The sequence below is a fragment of the Quercus lobata genome, chromosome 11, assembly GCF_001633185.2.
Source record: "Quercus lobata isolate SW786 chromosome 11, ValleyOak3.0 Primary Assembly, whole genome shotgun sequence".
In the NCBI taxonomy this organism is placed as follows: domain Eukaryota; kingdom Viridiplantae; phylum Streptophyta; class Magnoliopsida; order Fagales; family Fagaceae; genus Quercus; species Quercus lobata.
The window spans coordinates 25,724,137-25,741,033 of NC_044914.1; the positions used below are offsets into that span (position 1 = coordinate 25,724,137).

The following is a 16,897-nucleotide window of genomic DNA, read 5'->3' on the forward strand; positions in this document are numbered from 1 at the left end:
ATTTTTCCAATTTGATTTCTCAAAACCTTTTTAAAAACTAATCTTATTCTTGAGTTGTGATTATCAAAACCTATTGTATTATTTAATTCTCTTGTTCTCTCAACTTAATCTTTGTGTTGTAGGCACTGAGACTGGTTATATATCAATCAAGTGTGTTTCCATAAGCAAGGGAGTCTCCCTTCATGGCTTTTCCTTGAATTGGATCTTTATAACTTTTTTTTTTTTTTTTTGAGAGAGAGAGAGAGAGAGAGAGAGAGAGAGAGAGAGAGAGAGAGATTAAACTTGTGGCGTCCGCTCCTGATGATAACTCTTTATCATCAAACCAAGATACCAATAAGTTTTTTGATGTAGGCGGGAATTGAACTTCAAATCTCTTATACAACCATAAAAAACTTTATTAGTTGAGCTAACTTTACCAGAGACTTTATAACTCTTGTTGTTCTTAATTGATTTATATGTTGCATAATCTATAGAAATATGATTTGATTCTGTTTGGTTTTAATTTGTTGTGTCTCATCATATTTTGATTAGAGAGTTGAATGTTTGGATAGTTCAATGAACATGTTTTGATGTGTTAAGTGTGTTCTTGTTTGTTGTTAGATCCAATGCATATTTAGGAATAGATTTTGTTTTGTTTATTTTGGATATTTTTGTTGTTAGTTTAGGTTGTTTATTTTTATATCAAAAGCATGTTAGGTTGTTAGTTTCCTTAGTTTTTGTTTCTGCTTTGTTTTGTGTTTCTGGGGTAGGGTTTTCAGGGGTGTGTCTGTGCATGCATAATTCTGTATGTGCACACAGGCTTGAAGTATGCGTACGCATACAACTAGCCTGCGTATGTAGGCTTATGTATGTGCACGCATACTTCAGCCCAGAAACCCTAATTTGAGTTTTCTGCTTCTTTTTCTTTATTTCCTTGTGTCATATGCCTCTATTTTGGCTCCTTTTTATATTTTTGAGTCTCCGTTCCTCTGTTTAATTGTTTGTTTGTCTTTAACATGCTAGATTAGGGTTTTCTTTTCTTTTCTTGCTTTAATACCATTCACATGCATTCACATGTCCATTCATTGATGCATAGGTGATGAGATGTAGTAAGGTAAGTAAGGTAAGTTATGCATCCACATGAACATGCATTGGATATATATTTAATGATGAGTTGAACATGCTTGGTTGGATGATGTGTTCTTGATATCTAGAATACAATCACATGTGTCTTTGATGTTTCCATGTCTATGTTTTTGCCCTTGTGATATCTTGTTGTTTGCTGCCTTAGATGAGATGATATGATATGCATGATAGATGTATACTAGGCTTAATGTGAGTTGCCATGATAGATGTATTTTAGGGTTTTTGGGATGACTTATGCCATGTTGATTGCTAGATGTATGCTAGTGTGTGTGTGAGTATAGATAATAATATTGAATGAGTCTTTTATGAGATTAAGACGTAAGGCATAATGACTGGAAACTGACCCACGGGTCAGGTGGGATTGGTTGCCTAACACTTTCTCATCCTCATACCTAAACTCTGAACCCATACTCTGGTAGTAAGATTAGTCCTTCCATGTAAGGGCGCTATATATATGGTTCCTAGACTTAATTTAGGTGGCGACTCCATTAGTCCACCGGGGGGGGGGGGGGGTAAGGGAATTCGACCTCTAATATTGTGACCTAATCTAACTTATCATTCTCAACTTGATCATGCACTCTCTACATTTCCAACCTATGGCCTGGTGTCACCTTTATACAGGCTCTAATATTGTGACCACTTATTTTTAGTAAATGAGTCTTAACCCTAGAATAAGATCCCACAAAAGTTCCATTACAATAGTTACACCTAAAATGTGTGTTTCCACCTAATTTAAAAGTAGAACGAGCAGGTTTTTCCAATTTAGTTACATATTTCCAAAGAGGACCTTCATCTGATAGAGGTTCTGTGCTAGTACCCTCATCCATTGAAAATTCAATAATTTCAATTTAAGTTGTTTAACCAACAAATAATTTGACAAATATATATAATAACTAAATAAGAAATTAACTCAAGTCTCAATATTACAGCTTATATAAAAATTAAAAAAATAAGATAACAAATACAGATTGAAGTAAAAATATAGAATGAGCAATAGAGCATGTGAGAGTATAATGGAGGGTGAGAATGAAAGAAAAATACCTAAGTGAGCTTGGGACTTGGGTCAGTGAGCTTGAGACCGAAAGATGGAGAGATTGAGACCAAGAGATGAAGAGTGAGTTTGGGCTGTGAGGCAAAGGAGAGATGGAGGGAATTTGAGAGAGAGAGAGAGAGAGAGAGAGATTAGGGTTTTTTTGTTTGTTTAAAGTTGCTTCTGGTGAGTTTTACAGAATTTTTATTTACTTATTTTTTAACATGTATTTCGGCCTAATTCAGCATGAATCGGAAAACAGGGAAAAAAAAAGTACTCACCATGGACGCATTTGCAGCCGCATCAACGGCCGCATGGTGCGTTCGTGTGAGTTGGGTGCGGGTGCGGTAGCCCTGGAGCCACACCCGTGCTTTCTAGCTCCTCACCCACTCTCTTGGTTGTGTTGTGGGTGGTGGTTTTGGTTGTGGGTCTTGGTGTGCCAATTTTTTCTCACTATTGATGGGTTTGGGTGTGGTTTTCTAGGTTCGTGACGTGGGTTTGGGTTTGAAAGGTAGGTGGTGGATGGTGGGTGGTGGCTTGGATTTCGATTTTGTAGTGGATTTTGGTGGTTATGGTTTTGCTATGGATTTGGTTTCCGTGGTTTTGGTTTTCCAGTGGGTTGGGTTTTGGTGGTTATGGTTTTGATGTGGGTTTCGATTTTGATGGTTTGGATTTTCCAATAGGTTAGGTTTCGGTGGTATTGGTTTTGCTGTGAGTTTCGATTTTGGTGGTTTCAGTTTTCTAGTGGGTTGGGTTTCGGTGGTTTCCAGTTTTCAGTGGGTGGTGGCTTGGGTTTTGATTTTGCAGTGGCTAAGGTGGTGGTGGCTAACGGTGTCATGAGTGGTGGGAGAAGAAAGATACACAGAGAAAGAGAGATGAAAAGATTAAGATGACGAATAAAAAATAATAAAGAAATGATATTTTGATGAAGTGTTAAAAAATATAAAAGTTTTGATATAAAGTGTATTCTAAAATGAAGAGTTAAAATAGATAAAATAGTGTTTTGAGATACTAAAAGCTATTTTTAGAATCCTGGATGCTCTTAGATATTCTAATTCTAAAGTAAAAAAAGTATTTTGATGAAAGAGCATGTGAAGCTTTAATAGTAAAAGGTAAAATTCTCTTCTCAATTTTTATTTTATTTTTTAAAATTTTTTGGGCAAACAATTCTCTTCTCTATTTTGGCCAACCCGTGAATAGTCATGTTTCCCATAGGATTAAATATATTTTATTTTGTTATCTCTAACAGTAAATTTTGGTCAACGACACTTTAAAAACGTGCACAAAAAGTGTAGGAAAAAAAGAAAATAGCAAAGCATAGGATAGTTTTCAGAATCAGAGAGAGAAATCTCACAGGGTAGTAACATGCATCACATCACAAGGACTTGAATTTTACTAATTTAGATTCGGAGAGGGAGATTCTTCCACAAATTTATGATTTCTGTCCTGAAGTTTTTAATAAATCCTTCCACAATTTTATAATTTCTGTCCTGGGTTTAGATGTTAATTTTTAGAGTGAACGTTCAAAATTCGTTTTGTTATTTTGTTACCTATATATTAATGGATAGTTAAAGAATTTCAATTGTCAAAAACCTTTAGATCTTTATTGATATACTAACTTGTCAAATCCTTTTTTATAGGACTTAAAAATGCCACAGTTAACCCATCTTAATGCTGCTGTGTTTACACTTTGCTTAAAAAAGATGGAGGAAGGGAAGGTTTCGAAAGAGGGAAAAATGTTTTCTTCGTCAATAATGGCTAGAAAAGAAGTGAGGAGAGAAAGGAATTGAGGGAATACCTTTTATTTACATCACTCAAAAGAAATAAATCATTTGAATTTTGTTTTTTAACAATGACTTTTGTAAACTAGTAAAAAGAAACAAGAACAAGAACAAGAACCAAATAATCAAATAGAACTTCTTTAACTGTTTGATGTGCAACTTACCTTCTTGATACGCATAAAAGTACTTGCACCAACACCTTCCCTCAAGTATACGTTAGTAAAGCCCTTTCTAAAATATCAAAAAATGTACAACCATCACAAATCCTGGAATCTTTAATGTGAACAACAAGCATACTATTGTAGTCAAAAGAGAAACATCTTGAATCCCGGAATCTTTGACTAGGATGGTTTCCTTCTAAATTTTATACTTCCCCCATAAAATTCTTGTCCCTCCTTTTTCAACTATTTTAATGGTTTTAAGATCTTTTCACTTTCAAATTAAAATATATATATATATATATTTATGGAATTGATTAAATTTTCAAATTAGATTGGTGAATGTTAATAGGTTATACGATCATGCTAGTCAAGTTTGCACTTGGGACTTTTGTGATGGTATAAAACATGAATGCAAAAATTAAACAACTTGCATTTGTCAAAAGTCAGAACCTTTGTAATTTTATTGACTTTGATTGAAGTTTTGACTAGGATGGTTTCCTTCTAAATTTTATGCTTCCCCCACCAAATTCTTGTCCCTCCTCTCTCTCTCTCTTTTTTTTTTATTTTTTATTTTTTTTTTTTTAATACTAAGTATTTTAACACACACAAAAGGAGAGAGGAGAGAAGGTTTTAAAGAAACTAACAATGGTGTATATTCAAAAGGGCCTAATTCTTGGATACATAGTACAGACTTTAAACTTTTATAACTCACATTTATTTTCCAATGTGAGATTAATCCACTATTTTTTCTTTTGAGAATACTAAATATTTTAACACACACACACAAGGGGAGAGGGGAGAAGGTTTTATTCTTATCCCTCCTCTATCAATTATTTTAGTGGTTTTAAGATTTTTTCACTTTCAAATAATTTTTTTTAATGGAATTGATTAAATTTTCAAATTAGATTGGTGAATGTCAATAGGTTATACGATCATGCTTAGTCAAGTTTGCACTTGGGACTTTTGTGATGGTATAAAACATGAATGCAAAAATGAGACAACTTGCATTTGTCAAAAGTCAGAACCTTTGTAATTTTATTGACTTTGATTGAAGTCTTGCCAATTCCTCTATTTTAGTGGTTTTAAGATTTTTTCACTTTCAAATAATTTTTTTTAATGGAATTGATTAAATTTTCAAATTAGATTGGTGAATGTCAATAGGTTATACGATCATGCTTAGTCAAGTTTGCACTTGGGACTTTTGTGATGGTATAAAACATGAATGCAAAAATGAAACAACTTGCATTTGTCAAAAGTCAGAACCATTGTAATTTTATTGACTTTGATTGAAGTCTTGCCAATTCCTCTATAATAGGAGTTACACAATCTTAAAATGCCAATAGAAACACCGCTAAACCTGCCTCCTAATGACACCTATTTCTTGCTAGCTCATTGCCTAATAACTCACTTCTCTTAATCTTTTCCGTCTACTTCTGAATAAACTTCGTATTTACACTTTTATTTTATATTATTACTAAATATTTGGAGTACTTCATTATCATAATCCACCCTTGAGAAAGCTAATGCAAAGTTTCCTCAATGCCTCTCTATCTGGCTCACAAGTCCCCAACTTTTCTTTCATCTCCTTAGCATAAGACTCCTGCACATACATATATATTATAAATTCATGAGGTTCCTTCATGCAAAATATTTTGGATCATTCAATTGGGAAACGATAAGAGATATGGATCGGATGGAGGACATACCATGATCAAATCACGATTGAGAAGGCGGTCAATAAGGTGCAGAAGAATGTCTTTGGTGTACTCAGGGTGACCTTGGATGCCCATAATATGGTTTCCATACTTAAACATCTCAATCCCAGTCTTTTCAGACCATGCAATGACCTCAGCCTTAGGAGGTAGTTCACGGACCTAGTATACAATAAGTTAGAACAAGTTGAAACATGATCAAATTAACATCAAATTTTTGTTTATGTAATGACCATGTTACCAAGTTTCTTTCACAAGAAAAATACCTCATCACGATGGCATTCAATAATAGATAGAGTTGCTGGAATTTTCAAAGACGAAAAGTGATTTGATGATGATGATGATGATAAATGGATGGCTCTAACTCCAATGTCCCAGCCTGCCACATTCCTGCCTGTCTTTCCTCCTAATGCACGCGCTAGTATCTGAATAACAACAACAACAAAGTCTTAGTCCCAAATTTTTTGAGGTCTTATAACAAATCACATATTTTTTTTCCTCAATTCTATTTTATCCGAACAAAAACCAAACAGGATAGAAAACTTTCTATTTTATTTAGATGTTCAAAACATTAGGCTCATTGTCAGCAAAAGAACCCGAAAAATCAGAATTTGAAATTTGAAATTTGACCATGTAATAGTGTAATCGACAATGCGTGTTGGAAAGCAATTGTCTGCACTTTGAGCAAAATGGGAACCAGTAGGACTACGCTACAAAAAAGACTCTGCGTAAAGCAATGAAAGAGCAAACATCATCCAACAAAAGCATTGTTTTTTCAAATTGGAAATTAAAAAGTAAGATAAACTTGGTCATGTTATGTCACACATCTTTTTCGTAGGACAACAACAATGGGGGACAAAACAGGACGTTTCTCTTTTGGATAATCCAATATGGGACGTTTAAATGCCACTATCATTTATCAGTCAAGAAGCAAAGATGGCAATGGCTAAATCAAAGGACCAAAGTGCCTAGCTACCTATACACTCACACATCAGACAAATTTTTTAATAATAATGAAATGCCACCACGTTTTTTTTTTTCTTGAAGAGACAGACTGTAACTTGTGACAGCCATGAATGGGGATGGGCCTATATGGGGTAGACGGTAGAGTATAGATATCCTCTTTGTTCACATTAGGAGCATTGCACATATATTATAGGTTCGCATTTTGTTCAACTCTATTTTTGACCAAGCATTATAGTTTCATGTCAATTATTTGATTTATTTTTTCTCAAAACATGCCAATTATTTTTATTGGTAACCGAATTTTTTTTTCACAACCCACCGACCTTATTAGGAGGAAGCTTATCCAATTGCATACTAGCAAAGCCCACCTAGCACAAATAATGGCATTGAACTAATATTTAAAGATTTAGAAAAACATTAAAGCCGAAACCAAAAATAGGGGTTGGAAGTTTGATTTGTACACCCAAATTCTATAGTCAAATATATATATATATTTTTTTTTAATGTGGCAATTACTGGTACAATTAAATTCACTAGCTAGAATGACCCAAGCTCCAAAATTAATGTTGGGATTTTTGGGTTTCAAACTTTCAATGGTTTTATAACTCACGCTACTTGTTGGAGGTCCCAAAATATGTGCGGTAGTAACCCCATTAATTGGGTGCAACGATAATGTACACGTAACATAGCAGCCTACTAATCATCATGTCATGTGCATTCAGCAAAAACAAAAAACAAAAAAAAAATCATCATGTCATGTGCAACTAAAAACAAAATGTCACATTTATCAACCTCCAAATGAAACCACGAAGTTGGGTTTATTCGCCGTCAAAAAAGTTGGGTTTATTCTCAGCCATACAAAGACAAATAATCCATATATATATATATATTTAAGTAAATAAAAAATAGGAAAGATTGAATATACATTTTGAATCGTACGTCTTCCAAATCAGAGAGAGGGACCAAGCGATCAGAACACTTTAACAGAGGTTATATCAAGTATATCGTACGGTTACTGAACCATTCATACGTAGACTACTGTTTGATGGACCACACTTAATTAATGAACCAGCTTATGACTTTTTCAGTTCATCTAAAGTGACCAATTCTGGCCCACGCGCAGACAGAATTAACAAACACAGCGGCCCATTTACTATTCTATTCCTTCCTAATTTATTAAATTTTTTTATTATTTATAGTAATTTTTTTATTTATTAATGTTACAGAGAAACTGTTTTTTTTTTTTTAACAAAATTTTTAATAGGGGTATTTATAAATTCTCATATCATTTTATTATTTATTATTAATAATTTATCTTTTAATATTTTTCACTAATTTTAAGTGGTAAATCACTAAAGGCAATAAAGAATCTTAATTGCGTCAGTGACATTTATAATAAAGTAGCCATTCCAGGAACATGCAAGGACAAAACTAACAAACATGACGGCCTAGCTAGCTACGATCCCAGATAGAAACTTTTTCTTCTTTTCTCTGTTGGGAAGCCTGTGTCCGGTGTTAGTGTTATTGGATACGTTACGACCTAAATATGTGTCCATTTTTAAATATATATCCATATTTTAATGTGTTCAATAACCTAAATATGTGATAATCCATGTGTCCAGTAACCATGGGTAACTGGACACAAGTCATTCACTTCTTTATTTGAAGAATAATAATAGTCAAGTCATTTTTTATCACGATTGTTTTATGAGATATTTGTCATGACTTTTACCTCTGTTATTAATGACAGTATATCACATCATAAAGTGTGAAAACATTTTGTAAAATATACATATATATATATATTCTTAAAAAGTTGTTTTTAGAGATAGTTATAATCTATTATGTCTATTTTTGATAATATCTTTTAATTATTAGATCAAGAAGCTAATTGATTTTTTTTGATTATTTGAATGGTAAGAAATTTTATAATTTGAGTTAACTATCACCAAGAAGTTATTCCAAGAAAGTTATTGCTCATTGGAATGATTTACTGTATATATGCCAAAAAAAAAAAAAAAATCTTACACAGTAAAGAGGAGATGAATAGAAATAATAATTAACCAAATTGAATTCTAAATGTGGTGATAGATATTCAACCATAAATTCCTCATGGATTTCAATACTAAATTTATAATATGAAATAGATATTCTCCCCGTGACATTTAGAAGTGACTATTAATAGTTTGCCATATATCCACTAACTCAGAAAAACCTAGTATTATTTATTTCCATGAGTCAAAGTAAAAGATTGCATTCATTTTACTTTTGACAAATTGACTGCTCCACATCATCAGCAACCTTTTACCATAATGCCTTTTCCAAGTCAAATGTACAAGTTGGGAGTAATTTATTCATATTTCCAGCTGCAATCTACAAACAGCTTCTCCCTTCTCCAATGGTTTTTTTCTTTTAAAAAACATTTTAAACCTAACTCAAATAGTAACTATTAATAATAATATAATAATAATAATAATGTTATTATATTTTTTTTGACCTTTTGAGAAAGATATTCTTTTTAAGCAAATATTCTTTTTCTTGTATATATTTACTATTTATTTTTGTCCAAATAAAGAGATAGAACTTCCTTGAGTTTGAGAAGGACAATGGTGTTGTAAGAGTGAGGGTTTTTCTAAAACGACAATGTGTGGTACGCGTAATGTGGCTATCTCACCGCTTATTAGTGCAACTTACATGGTGGAAGGTGGATCGCACTAATCTCCAGTGTTTCTAAACGTGGACACCAAATACCGATGGGAACTATCTTTTTCCTTAAAATCTCAAAAATCTATAACAATCACTCACATTTTTCCCAAAATCCAAATTGAGAAGATAAGCACCATACAACTATTTGAATAAAGACAGCTAAACTAATTGTGAAGGCAATTTCACAAAATATTAAAAAAAAAAAACCCATATAATAAATTCAATTTTTCCATACAAAGAAGGGAAGAAGTGTTTTACTAATGCATACATTATTAAATTATTTTAGAAATTTTTTTATGAAAAAATAAAAAAAAATACTAACTTTTTTTGATAATTTTTTATAATTTTTTTTAAAAATAAATAATTATTACATGCATATATTAACCGGAAAGTAAAAAACTACTAGAAGTGACGAGTTTGGTAAAAAAAAAGAGAGAGAAAAGTTTACCTGGTGGCCAAAGCAAATACCCAGAATAGTTTTCTTCATGGAATCCAATTTCTTGAGGAGATTCAATAGCTTGCAGATCCAAACGTCATTGCCGTGAGCATCATTGCAGCTTCCAGTGATGACAAACCCATCAAACAGTCCGATCTCATCGTCCTTAGGAAACTCACCAGAGGCAACACGATACACGTCCCATATCTCACCTTTCTCAGCCAGCATTCTCACAAACACACCAAAATACCCTCCGTACACTTTCTTCACATAGTCAGAGTCCTCAGCACATAGAAGAATAGCAAATCTTTTGCCACCCATTGCCATATTTTTCTCTCTCTCTCACACAAGCAACACTCACTCTCCAAAAAAAATGTGAGTCTCTCTGTCTCAAATCTCTCAATCCCTCTATTGGGTTTTACAGAGACACACTTATAGAGAGAGAGAGAGAGAGGGAGGGAGAGGAAGAGAGAGAGAGAGAGAGAGAGAGGCTGTTCTTTCTTCTCTAGGCCTTTTGGGATGTGTGTGTATGTTTTTTTCTATGGGTTCAGACAAACAACATATGCAGCTGTTTATAAAGTGGTTGGGTTTTAGAATTAGAGGTAGTGTTTGGCTACAAAATTTGCCATAGTTATACCAAATTTGCCCCCTTTTTAAAACTGTTCACTATTTTTAATTTTCATTGGTTGGCTACAGTAATAAAACTGTTATTGTAAAGTAAACTCCATTAAAAAAAAGAAAAACAACAGAACAAAAGAAAAAAACAGTAACACTATATGAATCTGACCTGTTTAGTGACCTGATTAAGAATTGAAATGAATCTACGTCAAGTTCCACACAAGACTGCCTTTTCAATCAACTACGCATATAGTTTCCAACACTCTTAGTAGGGAACCAAAATGTGTGCTATGCAAGCAAAGACCCAATAACGTAGGAGTGGAGGAGAGTGCTAAGGTAATGAAAATAGCCCTTATAGTTAGCAAGCAAAGACCCAATAACGTAGGAGTGGAGGAGAGCGCTAACGTAATGAAATTAGGCCTCATAGTTATTAAGACACCCAAAAAAAAAAAAATCACAATAATTTTATACTATTACCAAATTTATTTAAATTTCATGTTATGATGGGTTTATGTGTGGTAAGTTTATTTTATTTTTAATTTTTTAAAACGGGTTTTAATTTTTAGCTCCATATCTTTTATAATAATTTTTTTTTCTTCATATTTAGGATATATTTGATACACTGAATGATTACATTAAGGATAGTATAATTATTCCATGTAATAAAATTCCAATTATTTTTTTGAGAACCCCCTTAGTGGATATTGGTTTTTACATTGCCTTGAAGTCTGTTTGTTTCGATGTTAACATTAAAAAAAAAAAAAAAAAAAAAAAAAAAAATCATTTTTCAAACAGTATTATCTAAAATACTATCTCATTTCCCATGTTTGGTAGCAATTTTAAAATGAGTTAGAAAACCATTTCTTAACTTTTTTTGTTTAGTTTCATATGAGATAAAGTTATTTTCCTTATTTAGTTTCAAGTGAGATAGAGTTGTTTTCTAGAAATTTTTAGCGGAAGAGAATTCCTATTGACAGTCAGAATTTCTTCGAATATGTTCTTGAATTCATTCAAGATGTGAGCAAAACTCAGATTGGCGAAGAATACGGTCCATGGGTTCCCTTTATTGGAACTTTGTTTCTATTTATTTTTGTTTCGAATTGGTCGGGTGCTCTTTTACCTTGGAAAATCATACAATTACCTCATGGGGAATTAGCTGCGCCTACAAATGATATAAATACTACTGTTGCTTTAGCTTTACTCACGTTAGTAGCATATTTCTATGCGGCTCTTAGTAAAAAATGATTAGGTTATTTTGGTAAATACATTCAACCAACTCCAATCCTTTTACCCATTAATAATTTAGAAGAGATTTCACAAAACCCCTATCACTTAGCTTTCGACTTTTCGGAAATATATTAGTTGATGAATTAGTTTCCATCTCATGCCAAGCTAAATAAGGGAAATTAAGATATAGTTTTCTTTTTACTCCTTTTTTAGGGTACTACCAAACACAAGAAAATGAAGAAAACTATTTTTACATCAGGTTTTTCATTGAAATAAAAAGAAAGTTTAGTTTAGTTTTCTTTTTACGTTCATGATGAAGACTTTATGGGAAATTATTGTATACTCCCGGAGTACTATAAATGCGTACTCCCTCCTCTCACATGAATGGTAGGTCTCACTAATTAAATTCATGGTGGACCCCACCATTCATATGAGAGGAGAGAATACACATTTATGATATTCCGGGAGTACTTAATAATTTTTCAGACTTCATTAGGTAAATTATTTCTAACACTCCATTGGGAGGAGAGATAAAATTATTCTTTCAAAATATTCTTTCTATTCTATTGTTCGCTTGGGGGGGGGGGGGGGAGGGAGCGTAGGGATGGCAATGGGCCGGGGCAAGTCCAAAGGATGGGGTCTTTGCCCCTGCCCCACATGGTTTCGTTGTACCCCATCCCCCCGCCTCGCCCCGCATGATGGGGAAAATTTTCCTGCCCCATCCCCGCCCCTTGGGGCCCCGCAAAACCCCGCTCCACCCTGTAAAACTCTACTTCTTGTTAATTTGCCCACAACTATTGCAATTGTTTTTAATAAAACTTGTTTCGTTAATAAAAATATACTTAAAATTAACAATAAATTTATCCCATCAAATCAAACTAGTTTTTGGCAAAAATTGAATAATATTATTAAAGTGTTTAACAAGAGAATATCTCAACAAAAACAAAGATCTCATAATACAAAATCAATGATTCAATAATATATAAATTTGTTTATAATAAAGACAAGAAAATGTTAAAATTGATACCTTATTTCCAACCTTGCTAGAGAAAAAAAAGAGGGGTAGAAATCTTTGTTGGGTAGAATAAAATAAGCTTATGATATGTTTGTTTAAATCATAGGGTTTTAAGATATGAAAATTTTACAATTTAGCCCTTATCAATGTGGGGCAGGCAGGAATGAGGCGGGGCGGGGTGGGTTGGGTCTAAAAAGTCTAAACCCATCCCCACCCCGCCCCATGGTGTGGGGCTAAAATCTCGTTCCATCCCCGCCTATCACTTTTGCGGGGTGGGGAAAATTCGTGTGGGGCGGAGCGGGGAGGGGTGGGTCAAGCGGGGCAAGGCAAAATTGCCATCCATAGGGGGAGGTTAATGGAGTGAATGGAAAGATCATTCTCCTGTTTTAAGTGAGAGAAAATAGAATTAGTAGGAGAGAACACTCATTCATTCATTTTCACTTGAAAACTCAAGGCTCAAAATTTTCATTCCTCCTAAAATTGGAAAGAATTGAATGGAATGAAATTAACTTTGATGAATGTTCATTAAAACTCCCAAAATACCCATACATATTTAGTCATTTTTTTAAAAATCAATTCTATTATATGTTTTTAATTAATTTTACATTCCATTTTATAATTAAAAAGTTAATTAAAATCTTACCAACCACATTTTCTTTAAATAGTAGATATATTCTACTTATATAATTCTATATACAAACATAACCATAATAAATACCCATTAATAATTACCATAATTATTAAATTTTAAATTTAGATAAAAAAAATAAAAGAGGGAAGAAAATAATAATTTTTTTTTTTAACTTTCCGGTACAGATTGAAACTAGAACTGTTCAAATCTTGAAAAAAAAAAATATATATATATATATATATATATATATATATATATATATTCACCCTATCATTTTGCACACAATGAAGAGGCTGGCACAAATTATAAAATCCCTATTGCAAACCCGCCCTGTCCAACACGGAAAATAACATGACTTATTTGCTTGTTGTATGATTAGTAAATTACAGCATATTGCTATCTAAAGAAGCAACCATGCAAAAATGACACGACTCACCAATTTAATTTGATGGCGTTGGCTTTCCTTTCAAATTTCGTACGTAGTAGTATGATAGATTAATTCTGGTACATTACCAATAATTTATTGCTTAGTAGTTGCACAAATTAACCGTGTGGAAAATTGATTTCTTATGTTAGTGGGAGAAAGAAAGAGGGGAAAGAAAACAAGAAGAAGAAAGAAGAAAGAGTTTTTAACTCAATTTGCATGGCCAATTGATTTGTTAATGGAAAGTCAGCTCTTTGATAGTGCTTTTGACTCAACCTTGTCACTGTGTTTGTTTGGTTCTATGTCTTTCACAACACACCGATATGCGAATATGAGGTGGACTACTGAGTTTGTCATCCTATTCTTGTCGCTTGAGTGAAAACCGTACAAAAAAACAAAAATTGAATCAAAGTTTCTTTATAAAAAAAGTATATATATATATATATATATATGTACATACACACACGACAAGATGATTTAAAATCTATCGGGTTTGCTCTATAATAGTTGCTCTTGACCTTTAGATAAGAACACTAATAAATTTTTTTTTTTTTTTGGTATGAAAGCTCCTTATTATAGACAATCCTTTCTTTTATATGGTGTATGGTGTGTAATGAGTTGGTGAGTTTCAATGAGCCCAAAATCTCTCATAATTTGATGGACTATATTGTAAACCCTCACCTCTAAGTATTAAGAAAGACAAGTAGACTGTAACATCTTTGATAATCTTTTGTTCCTTGACTACAAGTAATAGATATGTAGGATTTAAAATGTTCAGGTGATTGATCAAATTGTAGAGATTATGTGTTAATTGATCCTTGTACTTGATCTTTTAAATATAGTGAAAAGATAATGAAAAATTTATGAAACATGTTTTGTAGTGTGTTTTCACTTTGTTTTCTGTTTTCTTGAATTCAAATAAATTATTTTGAAAAAATGGAACTAAAGTGTAAAGAGCCCTTTGAAACTACTAGAGAACACATATTTAATGGTTTTGCATCTATATATATATATATATATATATATATATATAATACTAAAAGGTGAAGCATAGCGTATCATTTAATGTTATTACGCTCACGTTGAGCCACATCAGTAATCATGTCATTCCCATCATATTTCCTAAATTTTTTCTACAATTTTAAAATAGTTTTTATTAATTTTAAAATGCTAATAAAATTAAAATAAATCCCAACTTATCTCCACCATAAAGCCCACTTCGTAGAAATTTAATTCCATTGGCCCACTTTTTATAAATTTAATTCCACCATAAAACCCAAATCCAAGCCTTTTCAATAGAAAACCCTTTGAAAATCACGGTTACAGGTTTTTGTATTTCCTTCCATTTTGTTGAAAACCACGGTTACCTCAACTTTCTGTATTTGCTATGTCAAATTTTGTTCCTTCCCCTACCCCCCCACCTTCTGTTTCTCATGCAAATTTAGTTTCTTCCCCTTCCCCACCTTCTAACAGCAGTCTCTTTGTCTTCCTTTCTCCTCTCCTCACAATATATAAATACTAATAGAAGCTGGATGATTCAATTGAGGTATATCTAAATCCCAGTTTGTTTTGTGCTCTATTCTTTTGCTTGATATTTTTTATTCCCTTTTTACATTTTATTGCTGCCTTTTTGTGCTGTATACCCAAGGTAATTCGATTAGAGTTTTCAATACTGTAGCAGCTTTCCTTTGTGATTGTGGGATGAGAAATCTGTTTATGTATCAAATTTCTATAGCAAAGAAGCTACTACCTTCTTGAAGCAATCTAAATTACTAGAGTAGATCACCCATGCTATTGGAATTTCTATAGGATTACCTATGGTGGCAAGTTTTTTACAAGTACTGAAACCCAATATGGGTGCAAGATATTCCTAATAGCTTTGAGAGATTGGGGTTTGGTTATGGTTGAAATATGTCCTGGCCAAGGGCATAGTTCTAGATCTAAAGGGCACTTTGATTGCATATGTTAATTAATTGACCAAGCCTTACCTAACAACGACTCATCCTTTATGAATAATGAAAATATATTGGATCTATGAATGCTTTAATTTTGTTTTAGAATATTCCTTGGTGTGGTTTTGAGAAACAAACACTGAAACACACCTATCGTACTAGGTTGCAAAGTACAGTTAACTCTACGGTTTTAAAGTCTTCAAGTCACGAGCTAACTACATGATCACTATTGTACAAGTGTATTCTAAGATAGTTAGTAATTGACTTTCTGTTAGTTTCTTAGCTAGATTAGTTAGTTTGTTATTTTCCCCACCTCTTTGTATTAGAGTATATAAACAGAGGATTAGTTGAAATTATTCACTCTTTTTAATTCAATTAGTCAATTAGCTTTAAGCTTTTGTATTAACCTTATCACACTAATTTATCATGTCAGAAATCATTACATTCAAAACTTAAGCCATTACAAAAAACAGAGGATTAGTTGTAACTATTCATTCTTTTCAATCCAAAAATCTTTAACAAGACAATGCTAATAATATAAATCAAACATATTGTAGACGCGTAAATTTGTTAGTGAAATATCTTTTAATGATGCAAAGTATTTTATTTTATTTTATTTTTAAAAAAGATAAAGATAAAAATGAATGCAATAACCATTCATTTAAAGATAAAAGAAAAAGAAAAACTAATAGGATTGAGAAGCTACTATCTTCATGAAGCATTCTGAATTACTATCAGATGTAGTGCAACTTTGGAGAATCCATAAGTATACCACTGTTAATTGTCAATTACAATTGTTGTTTATGTTATCATTGTTATGTGTTGAACTGAAGTAATGAACCTATATACTTGGCCTAAATTGAACATGATCGTGCCAAATTTTGAGATGCATATCCTTTTGAGTTATCAAATACGCCTAGATCATATGAATTTCTAAGTTTTCATTTTTTTTATCTTTGGTTGAGATTATGAGCTCCTTTCCAAAGTATTATTAGATAATTGTAAATTGAAAAGTTTCATAATTATTTTCCATCTTTTTTATATATATTTTTAATTTCTTACATCCTATAATGTGGTTGATGTGGTATGGCTAGCCTCATATTACACTATAAA

At 32.4% G+C, this 16,897-nt stretch overlaps 1 protein-coding gene across 1 annotated transcript; it reads right to left on the reverse strand.

Moving 5' to 3' along the window:
- Positions 1-5,349: 5,349 nt before the first annotated feature.
- On the reverse strand, positions 5,350-10,475 carry LOC115967436 (gamma-glutamyl peptidase 5-like). The gene is made up of 4 exons (XM_031086528.1): positions 9,930-10,475; positions 6,076-6,234; positions 5,804-5,971; positions 5,350-5,697 (listed from the first exon to the last, which is right to left on the reverse strand). The coding sequence occupies exons 1-4, from the start codon at positions 10,242-10,244 to the stop codon at positions 5,596-5,598; spliced, it is 744 nt and encodes a 247-aa protein (XP_030942388.1). The 5' UTR covers positions 10,245-10,475; the 3' UTR covers positions 5,350-5,595.
- Positions 10,476-16,897: the final 6,422 nt, after the last annotated feature.

Coding starts and splice junctions, on each gene's coding strand:
- LOC115967436 (XM_031086528.1), bottom strand. CDS start 10,244: ATGGCAATGGGTGGCAAAAGATTTGCTATTCTTCTATGTGCTGAGGAC. Junction 6,235..9,929: donor GTATTTGCTTTGGCCACCAG/GTAAACTTTTCT, acceptor GTTGTTATTCAG/ATACTAGCGCGTGCATTAGG. Junction 5,698..5,803: donor TCAATCGTGATTTGATCATG/GTATGTCCTCCA, acceptor ATGTATGTGCAG/GAGTCTTATGCTAAGGAGAT.